Source organism: Vombatus ursinus, unplaced genomic scaffold (genome assembly GCF_900497805.2).
Source record: "Vombatus ursinus unplaced genomic scaffold, bare-nosed wombat genome assembly UNPS02014945.1, whole genome shotgun sequence".
NCBI lineage: Eukaryota > Metazoa > Chordata > Mammalia > Diprotodontia > Vombatidae > Vombatus > Vombatus ursinus.
In genome coordinates, this window is record NW_020954723.1 from 28,307,692 (window position 1) to 28,333,640 (window position 25,949).

The 25,949-nt window shown below is 35.1% G+C and overlaps 1 protein-coding gene across 5 annotated transcripts in view; it reads right to left on the minus strand.

The window, feature by feature from the left end:
* Positions 1 to 4,740: 4,740 nt before the first annotated feature.
* Positions 4,741 to 25,949, minus strand: part of PCNX1 (pecanex 1) — a 238,611-nt gene continuing 217,402 nt past the window's right edge. For all 5 annotated transcript variants that reach the window (XM_027844619.1, XM_027844618.1, XM_027844617.1 and 2 more), the window contains 3 exons: positions 16,861 to 17,300; positions 16,162 to 16,302; positions 4,741 to 10,403 (listed from right to left, as the gene is read on the minus strand). In XM_027844619.1, the coding sequence (XP_027700420.1) occupies positions 10,263 to 10,403; positions 16,162 to 16,302; positions 16,861 to 17,300 (722 nt within the window). In that variant the 3' untranslated portion in view covers positions 4,741 to 10,262. The remainder of the gene's footprint in view (positions 10,404 to 16,161; positions 16,303 to 16,860; positions 17,301 to 25,949) is intronic.

The window sequence follows — 25,949 nt, forward strand, 5'->3', positions numbered from 1 at the left end:
GGGAGACTTTTCTAGTACAAAGGGAACGCCAAAAAATTTTATGTGGATTTTCCAGATTGTGGGGGTGCTGTTCCTCTAACCCCCACGATGTGGAAGGGACAACTGTAAACGTTAGTTGTTCTTATGATGTACTTTGGTAGATTAATCTCCAAGTTTTAAAATATATTTTGGAGTTACTTTGAATATTTGCGCTGCTGCTTTTTAGATTTTATTATGTGGAAATACTATTGACTTTGCAGATTTATTTTGTAAGCTGCAACTTTGCTGAAGCTATTTGTTTTCTCAACTATTATCCTTGCTAATTCCCCAGGATTTTCTAAGTAAACTTTCATGTTATCAGCCAAGGGATAATTTTAATTTCTTCATCTATCTTCACACCTTTACTTTCTTTCTCTTATCTTACAGTAAACTTTCATATGATTAACAGCTTACAGTTTTTCCAAAAACTTTTTTACATCCTTTGCCCATTTACTGTGGGAAAATGGTTTTTAGGGCCATATATTTGCATCGATTTCTCATATAGCTTGGATAGCTAACCTACGTTGGATATAGTTGAAACAAAGTCTTTTTCATTAATCGATATGTTCTTATTTAAGCCCCGCTGCAATTACTTTGTTTCTGCAAGTTTTTGAATTTCCTGAAATTAAAAACGAAACAAAACAAAATTATTTCATCTTTTTTGATCTTCTATATCCCTTGTTTGGTTAAGAATTCACCATTTAGTATTGTGGATATCAGCATTTCTCTTTAATTTTTTTTCCGATGATTTCTGATATTTAGATTGAACAGTCAATAGAATTTATTATAGTATGTAGTATACAGTATATGATCTAAAACTTTATTTTGCCAAAAACTTTCAGGTTTTTCTGTAGTACTTGTCAATTCTATGAATAATTTGTTGTTTAGTCATTGAGTGTAACTGTTTCTGATTTATGCATATCTAATGTTACAATGATCTACTTTTCTATTTTTAAATCACTATCGAATAGTTTTTACAGATGTTCTGGAATGAATTCTATAATGCTCTTTCCCCCCACCCCAAACTATTTTCATAATTTCCCTTACTTCATTCTTTTTCCCTCTAATGTCTAGCTCTATAAAATAACCAGTTGGTAGTCTGATGGGTAGAGTACTAAATCTGTAAATTAACAATTGCCATTTTTATGATGTTTCTATGCATAGTTCAACCATAATTCAATCTTGAATTTTACACTTTACTGAAGCTGCTATTTCTATGAATTCCTTTGATGCTTCACTGGTGTTTTCTAAGTAAACTATCATTAACCTAAAAATTGTGTTAATTTCATTTCCTTTTTTTTGCAAATGTTTATGCCTTAATTTTTTTCTCTTGTCTAACAGTCATAGCTATCATTTCCAGAAGAGGGACAGGGACCAAATCTGTGATTTCCTTGGTACAGGGATCTCTCAGATGAAGAAACTCCCTAAGCAGATTGTCAACTTATGATCTTAAGACAGTTGCCCTAGCTGTGTGACCCTGGGCAAGTCACTTAACCCCATTGTGTAGCCCCCCCCCCCAAAAAAGAGAGTTGCCTAGTACACCTAGAGGTTAAATGACTTGCGTAGGGTCACACAGCCAATGTATGTCAGAGGTGGAACTCTCTCCGACTCACCATGCTGCCCCTCCATCATTTCTAGTCTTAGGACATACAGTAATGTGGAAACAGGCCATCTTTGTCAAGTATCCTTGTCCACATACCAGAAAATTTTCTAATGTTTCTCCACTGAAAATAAAGATAGTTTTTAGATTTACATATTAGGATCATATTTCTTAGTACCGCATTTTCTTTCTCAATTTTTCAAGAATAATTGTTGTAGCATGGGTATTATAAAAATGTTATTTTTCTATCAGTATCTTTTGTTTTTGTATCACCTTATCTCCAAATATAATTCTTTCTACTCAACAAGTAGAACAAAGAATAAAGGAGGAAAAAAATCATTTCAGCAAAACCCACACATTATCCAATTCTGAAATTATACATGTAGCATTCTACACCTGGAGTATTCCACCTCTTCAAAAAAAAAGAGGGAAATACATTTTCTGTTATCTCCTTCCATGCCACGCTTAGTCATTATAATTACGAGGTGTTCAACCTATTTTTTTTTCTTTCCATTAGCACTGTTACAGTTGTATATACTGGTTTCTTGGTTCTGCTTACTTTATTCTGCATCAATTCATTAAAATTTTGTTATGCTTCTCCAAAATCTTATTCATTTTCTCATAGTGCAGTCTTAATCCATTATACTCATGTAACACAATTTTCTTAGCTATTCTACAATCCACAGGCTTCTCTTTTGTTTCCAATTATTTGACACCACAAAAAGTACTGCTATTTTAGAGATGTATTTGATCTTTCATTCTCACTTTGACCTATTTGAGGCATATGCCTTACAGTGAGACCTCTCAGTGGAAGTGTCAGGGGCATTTCAAGTCACTTTAAAAAAAAAAGCATAATTCCAAATGTTTAGTTAGTTAATAAACATTTATTAAGGGCCTACATTTATTAAGTGCCAGGCACTGTGCTAAGCACTGGGGATACAGAAGAGGAAAAAGGCAGTCCCTGCTCTCAATGAGCTCACAATCTAATAGGGGAAATAACAAGCAAATATATACAAACAAACTATACACAGGATAAATAGGAATTTAGTAAGAGAGGGAAGGCACTACTATTGAGGGGTTAGAAAAGGCTTTCTGTAAAAGATCGGATTTTAGTTGGGGCTTGAAGCCAGTAGGCAGAAATGGAGAAGAAGGGAGAATGTTTCAGGCATGTGGAACACCTAGGAAAAAAGCCTAGGGCAGAGAAAGAGTGTCTTGCTCATGGAACCTATGGAACAGCAAGGCACTGAACTTGAACAGGTGTAAGAAGACTGGAAAGGTAGGAGGCTAGGTTAGGAAGGGCTTTGAATGCCTAACAGCATTTTGTGTCTGATCCTGGAGGGTGTGAGCCTGAGGGACTGGAAGAGTTTTGCCCTCTACACTAATAGGTAAGGTAGGAGCAGGGGAAGATTTAGAGGGAAAGAGAATGAATTTGGTTTTGGACATGTTAAGTTTAAGATGTCTGAATTGCGGTTGGAAATGTAAGATTGGAGGTCAACAGAGCATTTAGGGCACAATAGGTAGACTTGAGAATGCTTAGCACAAAGACGGTTATTAATGGGAGCTGATGAAATGTCTAAGTGAAGTTGTACAGAGGAAGAAAAAAAGAGGGCCTGGGACAGCATCCTGTGGGACATGGAACGACCAGACTAATGAACTGCTCCATCAACAGTACAGTAGCAGACCTGTCTTTCCACAGGTCCTATGATGGTGACTAGTCCCATCTTGTATCACTGCCAATTTGCTGGTTGTGAACTGTTATTTTGATTAGCAGGTTATTGAGGATTGCTTGATGTTCTTTTGAAAATTGTTCATAATCCTTTGACCACTTAACCACTAGGTGATGTAGTGGTTAGAGCACTGGACTTGAGGGTTGGGAACATCTGGGTTTCAAACCCTGATTCAGATACTTACTAGCTGTGTGACCCTGGACAAGTCAACTTCTCAGCCTGTTTCCTCATACGTAAAATGAGTTGCTGTGAGGATCAAATACTGTATTTAGGTGTTTTCAGGGTCAGTGTTCAAAACAACTAGATTGTGTGTGTGTGTGTGTGTGTGTGTGTGTTGTAAACTTCAAAGAGCTATTTTTGTTGTCCAGTAGTGTCTGACTCTTTAAGGCCCTGTATGGAATTTTCTTGGCAAAGATAATGGGGTGGTTTGCCATTCCCTTCCCCAGTTCCAAGAGCTGACTGTTTTTAGCTGTTATTGGTTAGTTCTCTACATAGCCTGACTTTCATCATAAACTTAATGCAAAGATGTTTTACATGGATAGCTTCCCTGCTAATGCTAGATGCACTTTGTTCATGCAAAAGCTTTTCAATTACCTCATCAAAATTACCTTATTTTATCTTTGGAGATTGCTATCGCTTGTTTTAACCCTTCCAGCTGTAGTTGTGAAGGTAACTGATTCTCTACTAAGTTTCTCAGGTCACCTTTCATATTAAGGCTGCACCTTCATTTTGGCAGCATAACAACTTTCATATTATAATTCCCTCACTATTTCACCAATTTTGTGATTTTTTTCCATTCTCTGTACAGACCAAGCAGCAGTTTGCTAGAAGACCCTGTCTTCTCTTGTCTTCTGCAAGATCCCCAGGACTGGTGAACTCTATAAGGAAGTTGTTTCCTGTCTAATTTTCTTGACAGTGAACAAAAGGCTCTATTTTCAAGTGTTATCACACCTAATGTAGAATTTAACATCCTATTAAAATATTCCTACCTCACGCATAGCCAATTCAGATATTTTTTGTGTTCCTGCATTAGATATTTGAAACACCAATATTCTCTCCCCAAACTTTTGTGCTTATTATTCGGCATAAAGGTCTATTTGTCTAATCTCCTATAAGACATATCATTATTACAGGATCACAGTTTAAGACCTGGAAGGGACATGGAAAGTCATCTAGTCCAGCCCCCTTATTTTGCAAAGGAAGAAAATGAAACCTAGGAAGATTAAGTGACTTAACCAGTCACACAGGGAATAAGTATCCGAGAGCCAGGGTTTGAATCCAGGTCTTTGGGGTTAGTGTTCAGGCCAATGAGACAACAGCATTTTAAGGAATAGTGTAATTAATTCTTCTTTCTTAGAAGTTAAGGGGTGGGGAGATAAAGAAGGACCACACACAAAAAATGAAAAAAAAAATTTATTTCCTCAGTGTTTTATCCACTGGCAATACTGTCCTTTTGTTGCAACACATTTGCAAAACAAAAACAAAAACAAACAAAAAAAAAACCTCAGCTTTTATTTTCCATTTAAAACAACTACAATATTTACAGGCTGTTTCCAATAACACACACGCAGACACACTCACAGACACACGTGAGTACATATATCCCTATTTCCAATCAATATCCATATGCTGGTAGAGGCAATGTATGCTTTTCAGAGCCCATTAGCAGAAAAAGTAAATCCATTATTTCACCCTCACACCTTCCCTCATACTAGCTACTTTATATATTCCTCCTTCTAATTCCTCATGTAAAGCTCACACGTAAGGTCAATGTGTTCAATTTAAGGATGCAGTTTTACTTACATGGTGAGTTTTTAAAAAGCAAAAGCAGGCATGATTTTTCCCCATTTCTATTTTTCAATTGTGAAATCAAGCTTTATATTCTGAAGGCTTGTGAAACTTAAGTATACTAACCCCTGGAGGTCATTTGGAGCAGCCATCCTTACATCCATTTCTTTATTTTGACAGCAGAGCCTGAACTCGGGGAACAACAATTAGCAGTCCATTCTCACCCCTGTGCTAAATGACCTTCATTTCTTCCAGTCTGGCTCTACCAAGTCAGAAGCCATTAAGTACAGAGCATAATCAAGATTACAAGAGAATACATATAACCCTATATAATAGGTATAAAAGCCTTGAAACAAAGTTGTCATATAACACTGGTGTTATTAATCTGCTCTGGTTTCTCCCAATTTTTGAAAGTCTTAATACAAAGTCTTCTACAATTTAGGAGATGAGGCATTCATTTCAAAACCAGAAGTTATTCACCCTAGTTTAGGAAAGATATATGGTCCATTTAAAAGTTCATTTAAATAATATTGGGGAAATAGTTACATCATCCCAGACAAGTGACACTGCTGAAATGATTCACAGCTTAGCTTCAAGGCAAAGTTAATAATGGCTATACATTATCTGCACAATTAGTTCCTTCCCATTTAGAGCTTTTAGCTAAACATTCAACCAGTTTGAAATAAGAAAACTTGGAAGCATATCATTCTAACTTTTGTGGAGGGAAAGGAGTGGAAGGAACAAAATAATAAAATGGTTGGCTTTTTGTTTCTTGGGAAATGGAGATCTGAAGTTTGGGCCAAGGAAACAATTAAGACACTCTCTTCATTCAGTGATACCTGAACACATAAGGTATCTTTCCAAACCCTGACCTCCAACAAACATCCATTTCCATGTAAGACTGAAAAGTGAAGTTACATGACCAATGACTTTTTAAAGTAAGATATGTATCTATATATCTATAAAGATATATAATGCTATTATACTTCTGAATAAAAATATCTACATAATTAAAATTCAAGTAAAAGCCTTTAGAAATAGTAAAAACAGATTTTTAGATCCAGTATGACAATGAAATACATCAATAACAAAGCACTAGTGGGACCTTGTCCAAACAAGATAATCAATAATTCCAGTAATTTTTTTATAATCATCTCACATGATGAAAGTAGGAATATGTCAAGCACTTCTATTAGCATGAACATCTATACTTTTAAAAGACCTAAATTTGTCCACATCGATGAAAGGATAATTAAAATAAAACAATACAACACAAGAACAGTAACAATCGACAAGCAGAAACAATATCCATGGAAGAATAACTCAAATAACTTAAAGTAGTAAGTCATAAATCCATCTGGTAGACATTTTAAAGTTGGCTAATAGGATAAGACATCTTTCTTTTCAGGCACTAGATAAATCGTACATAAAAATGCCTCAGGCTTTCAATTAACGATCCAATAAAGCAATCCGTCAACCTACATTCCAAGGTGGAGGCAGAACTGATGTTCAGCTGACAAAGAGCCATCTATTAAGGTTAAGAGATGCGTGTTTCAATATTTAATGAGCCTTTTAAAAATTCATTAAAGTTGGATGCTGGAGAAACAAAATGCTAAACGAAAAACTCAAGAAATATAAGGAAAGTATGTCTGCTCAGTAAGTTAGATTTTCTTACAGAAACTACCATGTTCATTGTTTGGCACATGTTCTACAGAATACAGTTTTCTTTACCTCATTATGGATAAGCACTAGTAGTACTTTTAATAGTACTACATATTTTCTTGCATAACTTTTTCTTTTCTTACATAAGAAGTGCAGTGAAGGTAGGTCATAACTTCACTTCTTTTGGTAAAAGGAAAGGTCAAACTGTCATACTGATATGTCCCTCTACCCTTTCCTTCTAAGTCTTTAAAATTTAACAGTATTTCATACTTGGAAAAAAAGGTTACATGAACTAGATTGGGAAAGTTTAACTTTCTTTAGTGAAAAGTAATCATGTAAGGTCTTTATGAATATTATATTCAGAAAAAGAAGGGATCATACTGACTTAAGACCTTGAAAGTGAACCAATGGACTCATTCAGAGCTTTTCCACTTGTGGCTATTAGAGAAGAAAAACTTAACAAATCATAAACCATCCAATATTCCACTTCTGAAAGAAAAGGAGGTGAGAAAACAGACACCAAAGATACATTTCTAATTTCTATGAATTACAAAGGCTGATAGAGCATATAAATTTTGGTACTTTCAAAATATGGGCTTCTAAAACTCTTTTATAAGAATTAAGTTGTGAGTTATTGAAACATAAACGCTACAAAACAGCTTCAGTCTAGGATCTCGTACGTATTTTAAGCATCAATGAAAAAGGGTAAGAGGGCACACCAAACAGGATACCCTTTTGAGGATTAAGAACAAGAAAAACAACTTGATTTTTCCCCTTTTTACACTGGAGAAATTATAAATGCTTCCTAAATTACAATTACCTGATGTAAAAGAATATATCACAGTTACTGGTGATGGAATTATGCCAAGTTATGAGTCACTTGTACAAACTGGAGAGAATGCCAATGAGGAAATAAACATTCAAAGTGTTCCAACTTATAAAATTCTGAGATTAGGTTTTTCAAATGGAAAAGAGAGGACTTTTATTATGTATAACTTTGCTTTTCTTAAAGAGGTTTTTTTAGGACCAACAATTCTTGTTTCTTGGTATCAATGGATTATATTCTAACAAAATCTAACTCCTAGTGAAGAACATCTATTTTTCTCTTGAAATAAAATCTCGCTTATTGTACTTGAGATTTCTTTTGAAGTAAAGTTGCCATTACGATCAACTTAATATTTTTCTAGAAAAAGAGTCTGCCCAGCTTCTGATTACACCACCCATGTAGAATTCTTTTATGAGAACAAATCAGAATACTCCTGCTAAACCTGGAAAGACTTCTCTTTCATTTATCCTTAAGCCTTATTCCTAATCCATCAATGAGGAGGATCACATACATTTCAAAAAGAAGAGAATGCATAAATCCTTTTAAAAGGGTTGTTTTTAAGAAGTTAAAACCTTATCCTTATAGTGAAAGGAAAGGAATCAACACTAATTTTGATGATGTACCTTACTTATATAATGCAAATTTATATATGCTATAATGTATGTATCAGGGAAATAATAAGCAGTCAATTCAGAAATGTCAGGCTACACAAAAGTCTGATGGGAAAAACAACACCTCAGCTTATATATTATTTTAACAGTATAGCTGATATACCATTATTGAATGTACAATTCTGAAAGAGGGAATTTTAGCAGTGTACCAACTTAAGCAAAACCCAATACAATACAATGGGTAATAGAACCACATGCCATTTGGATCAGAAATAACTTGGAGTGAAAACAGATGAGTCTTTTAGCAGAACAGTAATTAATACCTTGTACTGATTCATTACTTTTCATCCCAGAAATAGTTACTCCAATATTTTCTTTGTGAGGCATTTCAATGCCCGAGGGGAACAATCATACCTCCTCCCAAGACAATTTAAACCGTCAGATCATATGGAGGTAGAAAGATGGCTGCTTCCAAATGATAAGCCTATGAATGCAGTTTCCTTCACACAGAGTCTCACACTAAAAGGTGAAAGACTCATGAAAGGGGAACTTTGCTCATGGAGTTAGAAAAGAATATTAAGAGCTGCAAATTAAATCTAAGCTGCAACTCCAACCCAACCTGATGTAAGCTTGAGTTATGCATATCCCTGAATACACACATTAGAAAACCTAATAAAATCTAGGATATGTGACAACACATGAATTAAGTCAACTTCACAGTTATAAATATTCAAAATTACAGTTATACAGAATATATAATCATAGGAAACAAAATTCAAGTAATAGAAAAAGAATGAAGAGAAAAGGAAAATAAAAGGCAAGGTGAATAAGGGTGATTTGATAATAAGGGCTGCACCATCTGTATAATTTTGTTTTAAAAAAGTTTTTTACTTGGATAAACTATTGAATTGAAGCCAAATGCCTTCAAGACATCCTTACAAGGCCCTCAAGCATTACAACCTCTTTACTAAGCTCTCTGAGATTTGTCCTTTCCTTGAAAAATTAAAAGAGTTTTCTCTTGGAAACTGATACCAACCTAACTGGTAAGGAGCTGAATCTCTAGGGCTGCTGTAGAAAAACAGGATCTATCCTGCTGCACTGGGTGCTCATCCTTGATGTGAACACAGTAATTGGCAGTAGTGTTCACATTACTGAATGCACCACGAAAAATGGCTTTGGGATGCCAACATATAGAGAGGTTCATCTCAAGATTTAGTATTCCATGTAAAGGAAAACAACAAATGCACTGATATGAAATCTAACCTACTGAACCAACCAAGAAAAAGGATAAGCAATATAGCTCCTGCCATCTGTGATTATGTGGAAAGGGAGGGGGCAAATCCCAGAGGCAATTTAAATAATGGTTTTTTTTAATCTTATATATATTATATATGTGTGTATATATATATATATATAAATAAATGTTCTGAGCAATCTCAGACTTCTTAGTGCATTGCTGTAAAAAAATTAGTGCAGTTTTCTCATTAAAGTTTTTAGCTCACAAGGAATAAGATAAATCTGTCTGTTCATAGTCTCTTACTATGCATTAAACTTCTATACTGCTTTAGGTTGAACTGAAAGTTTGTACATAAGTTGACTTTTAAAAATTAAGGTAAGTGGATTTCATATGTTCTATGACCAAACATAGCAATGATTTTTGGCAAATAAATTAGAAAAATATGATGAGTTCATATTTTAGAAATGAAGAGTTTGTTGATTTAAAGCATATGCAATGCATAGAAAAAGTTTTTTTTTTTTTAAAGAGATGCTTCTTAATAAAATCTTTATCCTTCATGCAAAATGTTTCCTCAGCAGCAAACTTAAAAAAATATTTGAATTTTTTTTAGGGATGGAAACAGTGGCAGGAGTGAGGGGGTGGGGAGAAAGAGGCTCTCTAGCCCATTCTATGTGTTGAGTCCTCCCAGGCCTGAAGTGAGTCAAGGGAGATTCTTCTCCTACTCCCTCCGTGCCTTTTCCAAAGTCTTGGGATTGAGGGAGGAAGAGATGAAACGTAGTTGTGAAACACTGGTTTACACTTCAGCCCCAAGTTCTAGAACTCCAGTTTCGATCACAGCAACATATTTGTCATCAATCTGGACCAGGAGAATAGTCTTGTCTATGTGGGATCTACTACCTGGATCTCTGCTGCAAGGCACCCATCGGTGAATCACCTGGAGAAGCCACAATGAAATATGTTAGTATCACTGTCCTCTGGCTTAAGTTTTCTCCTCTAGGATAACATGATAACATATGTAAAATGAGGGGCTGTCACTACATGATCTTTAAGGTTCTTTTCCAGCTCTAAATCCTATGATCTTTAGTAACATTCCAGCTCAGGATTTTGTACCTCACAGAGCAAGATTTGAGACATGCTTTGCAAGGCTGATAATGCTGGACTACTTAGGAAAAAAAAAAAGCTTCCAGCTATATACTGGCATGGGAAACACAAATTAGCCAGTATGGAATTCTTAGATAAATACTATTTTAGTAGCAATGAGGAATTGATGGGAAAGGGGCTTATGATTTTTGTGGCCCTGAAGCTGAAGATTTTAATTCTCTAAAAGCAGGTCAGAGTAGAAGCCCAGGCATGAAAGAAGACCTTTATATTAATGGGTTGCTAGTTTCACAGGCAATTTTGACTACAGCAAGAAAATTTCAATTTTCTTTGATTCAATTTGTTGAATCAAATACATGAACTAAATTCTTATCATTTAATCTAAGTTTTTTGTTTTTCTAATTTTTACAAAACTGGAAAAACAACAACAATCTTCTCTGGTTTTTGTACATCAGAGATAGCCAACACCTGGATTTAATAGTTAATTCATAATTATCATTTAATAGTCAACTCATAATTACCCATGCTAACCAAAGTGGACACGGATACAATATACTGGGTAATGAAAAAATAATTTTTATTTGGCTTTGGAATATATTTTTATGTTTTAATATCACGGTCTGAGATTGTGAGAATTCACAACAATTTAAACAAAACAGTAATGCTTCTGGGAGAAGAAAAGGCTTGAGAACAATCTAACATCTCTTCTTCTTGCTTCCCAGCCTATACTGTGTCACTCCTCAGACAGCAGTAAAGCACAAGGCAACTCACATCCTCCCATTAAGCTTACTACTCTCACCACTGCCTGGCTAACATCCTCTAGAGGATGGAAAAGGGGACTCAGGTAGAGGATGGAAAAGGAGACTCAGGTGTTCTAGTTTAAAAGAGCTTTCTTGGTAGCTGGAAGCTTGGTTATAGGCCTGGAAGCTGGGCAGTTCTCAAGTGAGGAGTCCTTAAAGAGGTGATAAAGATTCTTATAAGAAGTTAATGTGATCTCTAGCTAGTGAGAAAACAGTACTACTGTACAATGCTTTGGCCATGTTACACTAAGGTACTGTGTCCAGCTGTGTTATATTTTACAAAGGACTCTAGGATGACAAGTATGGAAGTGATTTTACTTTGCATCAGAGGGCAGAACTAGAACTAATGGAGTAGAAATTATAGGGAGGTGGGCACTGATTCAGTATGAAGGAAGTCAAGTTAACAATGAAAGCTGTTCCAAAATGGAATGGGTGCCTTGGGTGGTCCTGAGTTTCCTGTCACTAAAGGTCCTCAAACAGAGGTTGAATAACTACTTATAAAGGATGTTATAAGCAGAATTTAAAGGAATAAAGTGTGTACCATTAAACATTAAACTCCGATCTATGATAACTCAAGAGGCAGTTTAGAATTTTGCAGCGTCCTCAAGGTCATTACAAATATCAATTATTATTGCACAGCACTGTACATGTAGAAGGCATAGGAGACTGAGCTGTGTAGGATGATGCTATGTCTCCCTTCTCAGAATAATGCTTTTAAGCACATAAAATACGATGCATAGCATTACAAAGGAGACTAATGATATGTACATCGTTATCTAAATATTTACAACAAAAACAAGTTCAAGGTCTCTGGGTTGAGAACCATTGGTTTAGAATCTTGATAAATGGAATTTATTAAATATATTTTTAGTCCCACATATTCCCAGCAAGGTTATTTTTAATAAAAAAAAAATTAAGTCAAGGGAAATCCTAAAGGTGTTGAAATGGTAATTTTAGATGGATTTTGTTGCTGTTGTTGTTGAAGCTGGAGATGGACAGCTTGAAGATTATGACATCATGACAGAAAAAAAGAAAAATCTTGACCTGTTAACAGCATCACATGTTTCAGTAGGTTCATACCTACCATATGAATAAAGCTCAAGGCAAAATATTTGCCCACTAAAAATGAAAAGGTAAGAAGTATTGGAAAAAAAAAATCAAATGACAATTTATTTTATAATTCTAAACCTTCTATTTTTATTTTCCTCTTTTCCTTTTCCCTATGTGAAGTATTAAAATGGGCTGACACTCTCTGATTAATAAAGTTGGCAATTAGATTTTCTGGAAACAAGTTCCAAAAATGTTCCTAAGGCAAGTGCCAAGGATTCTGTGAACCATCATGGTTCCTGTGAGCTATAATGTGCCAGTCTCCATAGCTAGTGAAATACACAGTCTGGAAAGGTCAAATATAAGTACAAAAAAACCCTTATTCAGTTAAATGAACTTTTGAATAATTTAGCAGCAGACTATTAACAGTCTAATAATCTATGTACATTAGAAATAGAGTTTAAAACTCGTACATTTACATCAGAGGTATTCCTGAAGCAAAATCATATATTATGTTTAACAAAGTAAGGTAAAGAATAAGGCAGTGGTTTCCAAACCTTATGTAATGACATTTCCTTTTTTTTGCCCCCTTAATTATCATTTTTCACCACACTTTCATAAAACAATCTACACCATTCCCTTAGCTCACATTTTATTTTAGTAAAATTAAGAATACTATAATTTAATAACAAATAAACCGTAAACACATAAACAAATATTTAATGATTAAAACCCTTTTATGACTTTTATATTTATAACTTCTAAAATAACCACCAATAATGTTGTTATTAATGTGATAGGTGGGCTTGTCCTTCAGCACAAAGTTTCTAAAAATCAGGAGCTACTCAACTAGTAATAGAGATTGATATTTTATTTGATAGCTAGGGCAGAAAACCCCATTTCACATAAAAAATATTATGGACAGCAGTGAAATTTGTATAGCTTTGTTTGATAAGCCAAAGAATTCTATTCATCCATACACAAAACGGTAATATTGTTAGGTTTCACTGCTTTAATTCAATGTACTACCACAAGACAGAGCCATCAACTATTCTTGTTCAGATGGAATAAGGACGGACATGGTACATCCGCCCATAACAATTGGGTTTCATATCCATTTATATTTAGAAATAACCAGGTCTTTAAAATAAAGTAATAATCGCTTCCATAGAATGGTCAAAGGAATGAATAATTGTGTCTTTACTCCTCTACTTCTCTTACAGAGCAGGTTTTTTTTTTTAATTGGGAAACATGAAAATATTACTTTGTGAACATTTTCATAAATGCAGTCACCTACCTTATATTTCTGGATCCTAAAACATTCACCAAATGCACATGTTTCAGGAGGTAAATTTTGTTGTAAAAGTGAACTTGCTTCCTTTATTATCTCTAAGAAAAGGGCAATTCCTTATTTTAGCTCAAATGCCTTTTTAAAATGCTTTGAAACACAAAAACCTGTATGTTTCAGAATGCTACAGATGTCTATGTTTTGCCTCCATGTTGTCAAAAACTTTTACAAAACTTTCCTTTTAAGGGACAGTTTTTCATAAAAATGATTACGCTTGTAATGATCTGAAACACTGTTACACTTCTTGACACAAGTGATTGGCTACAAACATTCATTGCGTCCAAATTACACAAAGGGGCACATTCTAAAGTAATGCCTATAGATGTACATTTCATCCTGACATCAACTGAACTCCATTAGCTAAGTGTCCAATGTAATTTTTCCATATTATATAATTTAAAATTAAAAAACAATCTCTTATCATATTAATAATTTCTCTTGATATTGCATTGCTATAAATAGATCTGCAAATTTACAAATCTTCCCTGACATCAGTTCCAATAATACATCAATCACAAATAATCAAATGAGTATCTTTATATCTGATGGTTTATCCACTTGCAAAGAAAAAAAAAAAGATTTTAGCTTCTCAGTTGACTGACTGCAAAGTTCTTTAGATATCCGGACAATTTTATTTACCAAGAAAGCACTGGAACCATTCAAAATTGCTCTGCTTATGATTTTCCAAGCATTACTTTGACCATATAAATAGCTGTAAATTGTACTGTTTCTTCTATTGAACGAAACTTTTTACACTTAGCAATTCTGTAAGCAATTGCTTGCATCTTATATAATGCAAGCAATCTTTTGATGTCATAGACATGGTTTCTGAAAATTCTTCACAAAATTGGTTTTTATTATAAAAGCACGTACTTTTCTCTGGAACAATTCTCATCTTGCTAACATTCTGTGTATAGATTTTCAAGATATCATTTCAATTTATTAAGTTTCATGCTGTCAGTAACTAAAGCATTCATACAAAGCAAGCACAGCAATATTTCCTATTAAAGACAGTACCTGTGAATTCCAATGGCAAATATAGCAGATTGTACTTTTCTGGATTATGATTTTTTTTAAATTTAATATTTCTGCTATTTAAACTGTCTCTTAAGGTTTTGCTTATACTAGCTATCAGTTATTCCAGTGGATTGTCTTCAAACCAGCTATGTATTTATTCATTACAAAGCCATATTATTTCACTGTAATACAAAATTTAAGACAATTCCATTGAAATTTAATGGTTGAAAACTTTAAGTGAATTTCTATAAACATTCTTGAGTTATTTTAGTTTTGAAAAGTTGTTTTTTGGGGGAGACTAGCTAATTACATTGTAATTATTCAATATGTATGAGAAATAAACAGATGTTATAGGACTTTTAACTGACACGTAAAAGTTATTTAACTGAGAATTTACACATTTTGCGTTTATATTCAGAGACAACACACTCACCTGTGTTGTGAGCTTATGCCAACTTACGGGGACAACAGTATATTGTATATTCATTGAAATTCGACAAGCCCTGACTCAAATTTGATCTTGTTTGTACAGAACATTAAATAATCACTGCACTACATTCACTGCCAGTTGGAACAAATTTGCTGTTAGTCTGATTTTGTTGATTTTGAATTTTAATTTTGTTCTCCTTGAAAAAAGTGGACATATTCATTCAATATGTGCATAATTTATACATTTCTGCCCTTCTTTGTGTTAAGTATAGTTTGAAGGTGTTAGTGGTCATAAAAACAATTGCTACTGATGTCCAATACTAACTCCGAACTCAGATGTAATCAACTCAGAAGATCTAGAGTGATTTCAAAGCTAGCTCACTGGAATAACATCATGAAAAGGATTGCTGCACTCACGTTCTTTCTGGAAGACTTTTTGATTATTTAATCACTCCCTTCTCCATGTGCACTGAGTATCAAAACCAAATTACAGAACCAAATGACCAAAAAGGAGAATTTTATCACATTTTTTGTTCTCATTAGAAATGACAATGAAGGGTCTAGTGTTATCCTGTTAACAAAAGGGGGCAACTATATTATTCTGAATGAGGAATAATGTAATCTCTTCATGAAAGACTACAGTTGGATTTAAAATAGAACACTTTTTAATATTAGAAATAATATTTGTAATAAAATGTTATCTAAGCAATTAAAAATATACGTGACTAAGCATATATAATTTACCCCTCATATGCTTAAAAATTAAGAGAAGAAAGTCTTGGGAGACATAGCACTTTAAAAAAATCTGATGTCAGGAATATGGCAGGTCAAGTTCAAAATGAGCAGTATAGAAATCATCACAGTCACCAAAATTATGTTCTGAAATTCTGAAGTAATGCTTACTGTACACTTTTAATATCAAACCATGAAGCCAATTTTATAATAAGACTTACATGTCCTTCCATGCCTTCCTGAGGAGTCCAGTCTTTCCAGCTGTTTCTTCCAGCTTTTAACCGTATCCCCTCATCTGGCCATTGCAGCTCTTTCCTTTTTGACAGGTTGATCCCTTCCAAAATCTGACTGGGATCCACAATCTGTATTGTAAACAGAAATGGTTTGATTAAAATGCATGCTTTTTCCCTCTGTCTTAGCTTCATGAAAACTGCAGAACTCAAAAAGAAGCCTTGATATGATACTGCAGTCTTTGAATGTCCAGATCCAGATTTGCATGTTAAAACAAGTAAGAAACTTTAAAGGTCCTCTTTCCAAATTCTTTCATCTGATTGTGAGAGCTTCTTAGAGTAACCCAGTAAGAATGGCTGAGAAAATCTGTTGGGAGAATTACCACTGCAAAGCTAATATGTTTGCTTCTTCAAGTAAAGGCAGCCCAATACAAGTCTTCGCACTAGCTTTGATTCTCCTAAGGTGTTCAAGTTTTTAGAAAATATAAGCTTCTATATTTTTAAAAAAATCCAATCAAACTTCCATTTAGAAAAATCTACAAATAACTTGAAGGGGCTTAAAATAACTTCACGGGTGCTTAAAAGTTCAAGATGGCCAACATACATACAAGTTTGTAGTATTAAGGTCGCACGGACAGAAGACTTAAGTCACACTGGGGGCAACAACATAAGACTTATTTCCTTACTTACTTGGATTCTGTAAATCATATCTCCCTTTTTGGCTTGTGGATTGTTGGCAGGACTTAAGTTGCTGCCTGACTGTGCATCAGCAGCAGCATTCTGTCCTCCTTCTGGCCCTAGAAAACCCACAAGGGCATGTTTGCAGGCTGGGATGCTTTGGCTGGAGCTGCTGGAAGATGGAAGGGCATACTGCACACTGGCCAGACCAGTCTGGTTAGCAGGTTCCATTTGGTTCACCATGGAAAGGCGGGACTGGATGGATGATGGTAAGTTACGAAGGGAAATCTGACTGGTGGAAGAGCGCCGGCAAGGCACAAATCCTGTAGTGGACATTCGGAGAGATGAATGACGGCTGCTGTAGCAGTAAGAGGATTGACTGGCAACTGAGGCACGAGCAGGAGAATGCCTAACCAGACTTGATTGTACAGAATGGGAGCTGTGGCTGGTACCTAAGACGGGGGAGAAAAGATCACTTCAATAAGAAAATATAATACTCTAAATTTCTGAATCCTTGAGACCTTAACTCAGCTAATGTGAAGAAGTACGTATCTCACACGCAGAATTCTTGAAAACCGTCCCATGGTTAATAAGTACCTGGAACATATATTTCTTTAGTAGCTGTTTAAAACTCAAGTTTCACTTGCTAAAACAATCTTTATCCCCAACTCTGGCATCAGAAAGACACTGAAGTAAACATTTATAGCAAATGACAGGAATAAATTCTAAGTCCTTTCTTCAGAATGTCACATATTTTAGATACATTCTAAATTGTGAATACAGTACTACATCTGTACTCCATAAACTATTTTAATCTTAGTTTATTAACCTGATTACCTGGTAAGAAAACTGGCATAGTTTAGCTTTCATGTACATTAAGTAGTTCTTTAGTCCATGAGGATAACATATTTTTAAAGTGCTCACTTTAAAAAGACAAATTACCACAATTGCCCCCCAAAAAAATGTTTGAAGATTTACTATCAGTATTCTTTCAGTGATGCTAATGGCTATGAATTAGTAACTCTGACAAATAAAAGTTACAAAGTTACCTAAGAGGCAATGAAAATGCTAAGGTAGCCTGCAGCAATGTTACCAATAATGACTTGGGTAAGAAGTATTGTAAAAGATATTATTTAGAACATTTATGCCTGGCAAAAGAAGTAGAACACTGAAGTAGTGAGAATGAGAGACAACAAATGGATAATCAATTGTCACACTGTTTTTGGACAAAGCTGATAGAGGAATTTGTTTTTCTTTTCTTCTCTCTTAAAAATCCTTGAGATTCTAAAAGAACTACAGTAAGGACTCTAACAGAAATTATAGAAAAGTACAGACCAGAAAAACCTAAGACTTCAAGAAAGCAGAGAGTACGTGGTTAGAAGAAAGATCCATCTATCATAAAAGTATCCAATATAAGGAAGATCTGAAATTTTGTTTTCATTTAGAAATATCGGTCCAGTCAACCTCCTCTCTGGGACCCCCTTGAGGCAGGGACAGCTCTATGCCCCTTGCCAGCAGGAAGCAGTTTCAGAAGCCGAGACCTTCGCTCCTTACCCCAAAAGAATTTGGGTTCCTATTTGTTTGAGGGGGAATGACAGGGCTGGAATCTGGGCCCCAGAAAGGAAAAACCCTGGACTTTCCCACATGGCCAGATCTCTGGCCTTCCCCTGAGGCTATAGTCCCATCAACTGGCCTTTCATTGCGGCTACACCCAATCTCCCCTCCATTGTCTTACCTCCCTATGGCCCCTGGCCATTTCCCACCCTTACTCCTAGGTCCAGGTCCCAGTAGTTCTCTTCACCCCAGCTTACTAGCCACTCCCATCCAGATCTTCTTAGGTCCTTCCTCCTGTTACCCCAAACTACTTGGCCACTCCTAGATCCCTCCCACAGTCTTTCTGTATATAAGGTCTATCCTGTCTCCATTGAGATGCTCTGATTCTTAGAATCTGGCCAATACCCCATAGATGCTCAGATTCCTTAAGAGTCTAGCTAATATGGCGAATCTTCAATAAACCTTGTTTTTGGCTGCAAGAAAAAAAAAAAAACAAACAAACAAACAAACAAACTAGAATTCTTAAAATGTACCATAAATAAATAATATTGAACAAAGCCTATGGTAGAAAAGAATTTATTTTAAAATAGTGAATGCTACAATTTTAAGGAAAATAAAATCCTAAAATATGGTAGGTAATTTTGAAATTCTAGTCTAACCTTGATTAATTCATACTCAACTCTCAATTTTCTTACTAGGAAATCAGTATGCAGTATAACTGAAATAAATCCATTGTCAGCCTCAAAATTTCTTTTTACTTTACACTTCAGCTGCCTTATTACTCATAAAATCTTTTTACTAAAACTACTAAAATGTCCTGTTTGGTTTTTTTTTTTTAAATTTCTCTAGCTTACTCTGTAGCAGAGGCACATATATTGAGACAGTCAAAAAGGCAGTGGGCCTAATCCTAACAACTAAGGGCCTAATCAACACAAAATGGAATAGGTGCATAATTAGTGAAGTAGCTAAATACTTAAGCCCCATTGTGGAAAATTCTAATTATGTCAGTTGTGGTCAGTACTTAGGACCTGTGGTGGTAAAATGCATTAAAATTTATAATGGAAAGCAGTATTAAAGGTATTCAAATATTTATTAACATCTCCAACAAAGTAATGAGTAGGAAGACATGGAAAATTTGGTTAAAATACTGCTTAACAAATATGCTTTGAATCTTGAAACTAGGTCCAAAACATAATTGGCAGGTAATTTAGTAGCGCTCCTCCCTGCCACCTCCCTCAAATAAATAGAAATGAAAAGAATGACTGCTATAGAGCACTGGCTTCCAACCTTGGATGTAGGTCCAAATTAAGATTAACAAAGATACAATGTAAAGGTTCAAAGAGAGAGTTTAACACATTTGGCCAGAATAATTTTTGAACCTTATATAGTGCAGGAAAAAGCCTTACTGCTCAGTAATCACTTTCCACATCCCACCCAGTTCACTCTCTTCCCTCTTTGTGCAAGCAGGCAGAAAAGCTTTCCTTTGCTGTTCCCAGTAAATGGTATTACCCAGTGCTGCAGGCTTCTTTACAAATTATCATGTCTATTAGTTCTTCTCAGCAATGCAAGGATCTAAGACAACTCTAAAAGACTCATGATGGAAAATGCTATCTGCATCCAGAAAAAGAACTATGGAGTCTGAATGCAGAACAAAGCATACTATTTGCTTTTTTTCTTCTTCTTTCTCATGGTTCTTTCCATTGGTTCTAATTCTTCTTTACAACATGACTAATATGAAAATTAAAAAAAAAAGAAATAGAATTCTATGAAGTAAAAAAAAAACCCCAACAAATTATCATGTCTAGATATTCAAGGTACACTTCCATTTTGGGGGATAAGACCACGTCAAGACAAATACTAGATGTCTCAGCAACGTGGGGCCTAAAATGCATCAAACCGTAGATCAGAATAAAATTCTTTAATATCTGGATTTAATAACCCTATGACCCAAAATATGTAGCACAAGCATAAAACCTGGTAAGTCATGTATATGACCAGGTATGGTTCTAGAACAATATAGTATGAAGCAACTCTTTCATACTCCCTAATCATTATAACCAATGCTTTCATGCTTGGACCTCTTCTTATACGATAATCCATATATGGAATGCAATCTACACTCCTTCCCTATCTCCATCATTTAATATCCCACTAATACTCAAGATGGAGTTCAAATGTCACCTCCTCTAGGAAGTCTTTCTTGACTAACTGCATCCCTCCAAATTCTAGTATCTATCATTCTTACTCCATTCTCTTCTACCATGTAATTTAATAATTATCTATTTATTTTATGAGATTACATTTCTGAGAGGTGGCATGGATAGAGAACTGGCCTTTGAAGGGAGGAAGGGAAGATTTGGGTATAAGTCGTGCCTTTTACACATCCTGATCCTCCTGCCCCAGGTAACTTTCTGAGTCTATACATTGCAGAGAAGGTGCGGATGCCTTTTGGCAGAGGATGCTCTCTTACACAGTCCTATCTCAACATGGTAAAAAAAAAGGGGGGGGGGGGGGAGAAACATAGGACCCCAGCAAATGTAAAAACAAACCCAGCAAATAACTCTAGGCCCCACCCCAAACCTTTATTTTTAATAATTCTGATATTTATTTAACACACGAAACAAGTAAAATAACACACTGCACCCACAAAAAAAAAAATTGCAGCCTCTACATGAGTCTCTGCAGCCACCTGTGTAGCTGCAGCGACTGCTTCACAGATTTCCAAGATACAATAATCACATGACTAACTCTGGATGGTAGAGACAAAGAGAAGGTGTTTCCAAAGAGAGAGCACATAGCCTTTACTTCTTTAACACACTGAAATGTAGGGAAAAAATTTAACTTTTTTATAATAAGTTGTAGACTTACGGTAGTAAATGATGAAACTAATTAATAATATAGTTACGCATTTACGACTTACTAAGATTTTTTTTTTAGTTTTCTTTACATATGTGCATTATTTGAGATTTTCCTGAGTACACGCCAAATCTCCAAAAACTCCCATTTAACTACCCACGGCCAGCCACAAATAACCAAAACTACAACTTTGGAGAGATGACTATACAATGAAATCACAGGTCTGGTTTAAAAAAAAAAAAAAAAGACATGTTTACCGATGTTAGGCTTAGCTACCATTACCATTAGTTACCATTAGCTATCATCCTAATACAGGATGTTTAATGCATACTTTGTCAGATAGGCCAGCTAAATAACCTCAGGGATCCTGGAAAGAAGTGCAGTGCTAAACATAAACTGTTCAGGTTTATGTAGTTAGAGGGTTCAGAGAAGTATCAAAGCAGTTTGTTGCTCTACCAAGTCATTGCGCTGATAAATTTATTGTCTACTATATGCAAAGCACTGTGAAGGACACTTCCCTCGTGGACTTTTTGGCTAAGGAAAGAGGGATTAAGACAGATAACTATAACATAACTATAATATAAAACGTTGGCATGGTAAGTGCATTACAGAGGGAGGATTAGAGACAGTTTGACATTACACGCAGTATTCCACATTTATGGTTCTCCACCTCTGCAAAAAAAAAGCAAGGCAGCTTTAATAATTTTTTTTACAGTACAGTAATATTCTATTACATTCAGATACCACTTTTTGTTTAGTCATTTGCACAAATGATAGCCATCTACTTTGTTCCAGTTTACTTGTGACTACAGAAAGTATAGGTATAAATATTTTGGAATATATATAGGGCCTTTCTTTTTGTCATCTATCTTTTCGCTGATGCATTTTGTTTTTATATCATGTTCATTTCTGAATTTATTTCTCCCTGACCCAGAAAGACTTCCCTTTTGAAAAGACACTTCAGCAAAACCAACCATTATACAACTTCAACAAAGGATGCATCCATTTAAAAAACTCACCATTTCTATATAGCAATAACAAAAACAAAAAAAAAAATAGAAAGGGAAATTCCATTTGAAATAACTACATTTTGTGGATATACTTTGTCTATATTTGAGTTTTAAGTGTCTTTTCTGAAATCTGAATGGGTTAGTGAGCTCCCTATTTATCCAAATTGGTCTCTTTAGTAATTATCTCTTTTTATTCTTCAAACAAATTAATTCTTTTTGTGTCTTCATAATTCCTGTGATCTTTCCACTCTCCCTTGGGCTGACTTCTGCTATAGAATTTTAATCTACAGGATCCTACTGTCTATCTTTCCTTTCTCTGAATCTTTTGTATTCTGCTCTCCTCAAATCTAACCAACTATTCTTGACTTTGCTATCCTTTTCTTTTTGTCTCCTCAAATTTTTATAAATGTTTTCAAATTCATTCCTCCCTCCTCCCTTCTTTCTCTGACCCTTACTGATCTCTCACCTGACAGTACTTTCGAATTAGTATCACCATTCTATGTTGTACAAGCAGCTGCTTCCTCCTCAGTAAATAGAATTAGATTCAATACATATTAATTAACAGGCATCTCACTCCCTCCTCTTTATCTTCAGAAGAGCCTCATACCTACGGGTAGGGAATCTTTCTTTGTGTGACATTCTGCAACCATTCAATCTTCTGACATAATTCAAGATTCTCCACTGCCTTTCCAAGTTCTTTTTCTTACTTGTTTTCAAACTGAAAACCTTTCTTCCATTTTCATAAGGAACATGCTATTTCCTCTGCCTTAGTAATATAATTTACTTCGGTGCTTCAATGCAATGACCTCTATCTCTGTCCTGACTCCTCTTCTGAACTTCACATTCCTACTTACCTTCATATCCACTTGGATGTTCACTGAAATTACAAGTACAAAATGTCTAAAACCAAATTTGCAATCTTTCCCTGTAAGTTTGGTACTTCTGACTTCATTATTTCTGCCACCAACATGAATCACAGATCATAGATATATAACTAAAAAGGGCCTTAGACATCATCTGGTTCCATTTATTTTATATTCTTTGTTCAAAACCTTGGCTTTATCATTGACTACTTCTTCTTTCATCTCCTATCATTTCTCAAGTTCCATCATAGGACTGCAGATGTATAACTAGAAAGGACCTTATGTCATCTAGTCCACTCTTCTCATTTTTTCAGACGAAAACAATGAGACGCAGAGAATCTAACTTATTAGCTGTATGACCCTGGGTAAGACACTGTCTCTTTCTGGGTTTCAGTTTCTCATCTGTAAAATGATGGGTTTGGACTACATGATCGTTAAAATGCAGCAATGGATTTTCAAAAATAAAACAAAAATACATAAATTGCATGGATCTTACAAAAGAAAGGGCAGTTGACAGATGGTGATAGAAGAATGGTCTGGAGGTGGCACTAGAGAATAAGGAGTATCTTTCTGGGTCAGGAAGAATGAGAGTTCCTCTCATGGATAACAGGAGACGGTTGCAAGAAATAATGTCCTCAGGGCAGAATCAGGTTTCAGTTAGAATAAGGAAGAAGAAAATATATTGGCAAGGGAATTTGTTGAGACCATTGCACATAACAGAATGGGCTAGAAGGTGAGAGAGCTATGATAAAGTACACCTGAGGAAGAATACAGTTAATTAGAATATGGTTGTACATTTGATAAGAATCAGTACAGACATGCCACTTTATAACAACATGGTGAAACAAGTACAGCAGGGAGGAAACTGGTGTGATTTGATACATTTATTTACTGAACTTGAAAAGTAGATAACATTCAGAGTTAGTCTATTCAAGATGGAAATGAACACTGGTAATTCAGAGTGTGCCTCCGTGGAATGGCCCCTCGATGAAGTCTCAACATGTTCTCCTAAAATGGTTTTAGAATCCCAGTTCCTCCAGTCCCTTCTCTGTCCCACTGTTCTTCTAGGGTTTGGGGTAGTTTTCCCACACCACGATTATACTTATTACCTCAACAAAAGTTGCACTTTTGTACACTGTAGCATGGAGGTGACCCTATGTTCTCAAAGACTATACCAATGAAGTATAAGCTCTGATACGTCCTACCAAGCTGTAAGGGTTTTCAGTATGAGGGTAATGACCCAAAAACCAGTTTAATTAACTCCTGAGTTAATTGAGCTGGCTACAGGTTGATGAATTCTTCAACATTCACTAAATTACAGAGATATTTTATGATCTTTGTTGGTGTAGCAAATACCCATTCATATGAAGTCAGATTCTCAAGGTATTTATTAGTGACAGTGATCAGATCTAATCCTTAAAAGGATGCCTCTGTCTGTATCCCAAAGAAATCAAAGAAAAAGGAAAAGGGGCCTTGGAGTCAGGAGGACCTGAGTTCAAATCCAGTCTCACACACTTGACACTTAACTAGCTGTGTGACCCTAGGCAAGTCACTTAACCCCAACTGCCTCACCAAAAAAGGAAAAAAAAAAAAAGAAAAGGACTTACTTGAACTGATACAAAGTGAAGTGAACAGAACCAAGAGATCATTGTACAAAGTAACAGCAATATTGTAATGATAATCAACTGTGAAAGACTAAGCTATTCTGATCAACATAATGATCAAAGACAATTCCGAAGGGCTCTTGATGAAAAATGGCATCCACTTTCAGAGAGAGAGAGAGAGAGAACTGATGAATTCTGATGGCAAGTTAAAGTATAATTTTCTCTCTTTATTTTTCAAGCTTTTTTGTGACCTGGCTAACAAAGAAATGTTTTGCATGACTGTACATGTATAATTGATATATTTCTTGCCTTCTCAGTGGGTAGGAGAGAATCTGGAAATCAAAATTTTTTTTAAATATTATAAATAAATAAATAAATAAATAAATAAATAAATAAATAAATAAATAAATAAATGTTGAAGGCAAAAATAAAATGCTATTGATCCCAGCACTATCAAAAAGGATTTGTTCCTTAGGAATTGAGATAGGTGCTGAGCAGGGCTGGACTTAAGAAAAACTTAACATTGCTGAAATTTATTTTTTAGCCCACCCCTACCTTTTTTATACCTAATTACCATGAAGCATAATATATAATATTAAAAATGTGACAGACTAATTTTTCTGCATATGCGCCTTAGACTTGGATTCAGGAGACCTGGATTTTCTTGTCTATAAAATGGGGATAATATTTACACTACAACCTTCCAGCATTGTGGATACACAGCTCTTTGGAACAATAAAGCACTATACAGAGATGAGTCATAGTCAGTTTTTATAGTTTGGTACTCTTATGATATAGCTGTCTATTCATCAATTCAGAACACTGATTATCAACATAATATTATTACTTTTTAACTTATTGCTTTTACTACAAAAAAGTTACCTTATGGGCACTTTATTATATGTTAAATAGGAGTTTGGAGATGAACAGGTCACTGAGAGAATCAGAACAGAGAGAAAAGCAAATTGACAGTATCAAAGCTGGAGGTCAGGAAATTTTATCTGCTCTAAAAAGCAAAGAGAAATATTCTGATGGACTGTACTTAAACATCTTTCATGTGGTTAGACTTGTGACATTATCAGTAATGATAATTGAGAAACATTGAGAAGCAGCGTAGCAGAGTGGATAGAAAGCTGGCCTTAGATTTAGGAAGACCTGAGTTTAAGACTCACCTCTGACACATACAACCTGTGTATTGCTGAGCATGTCACTTA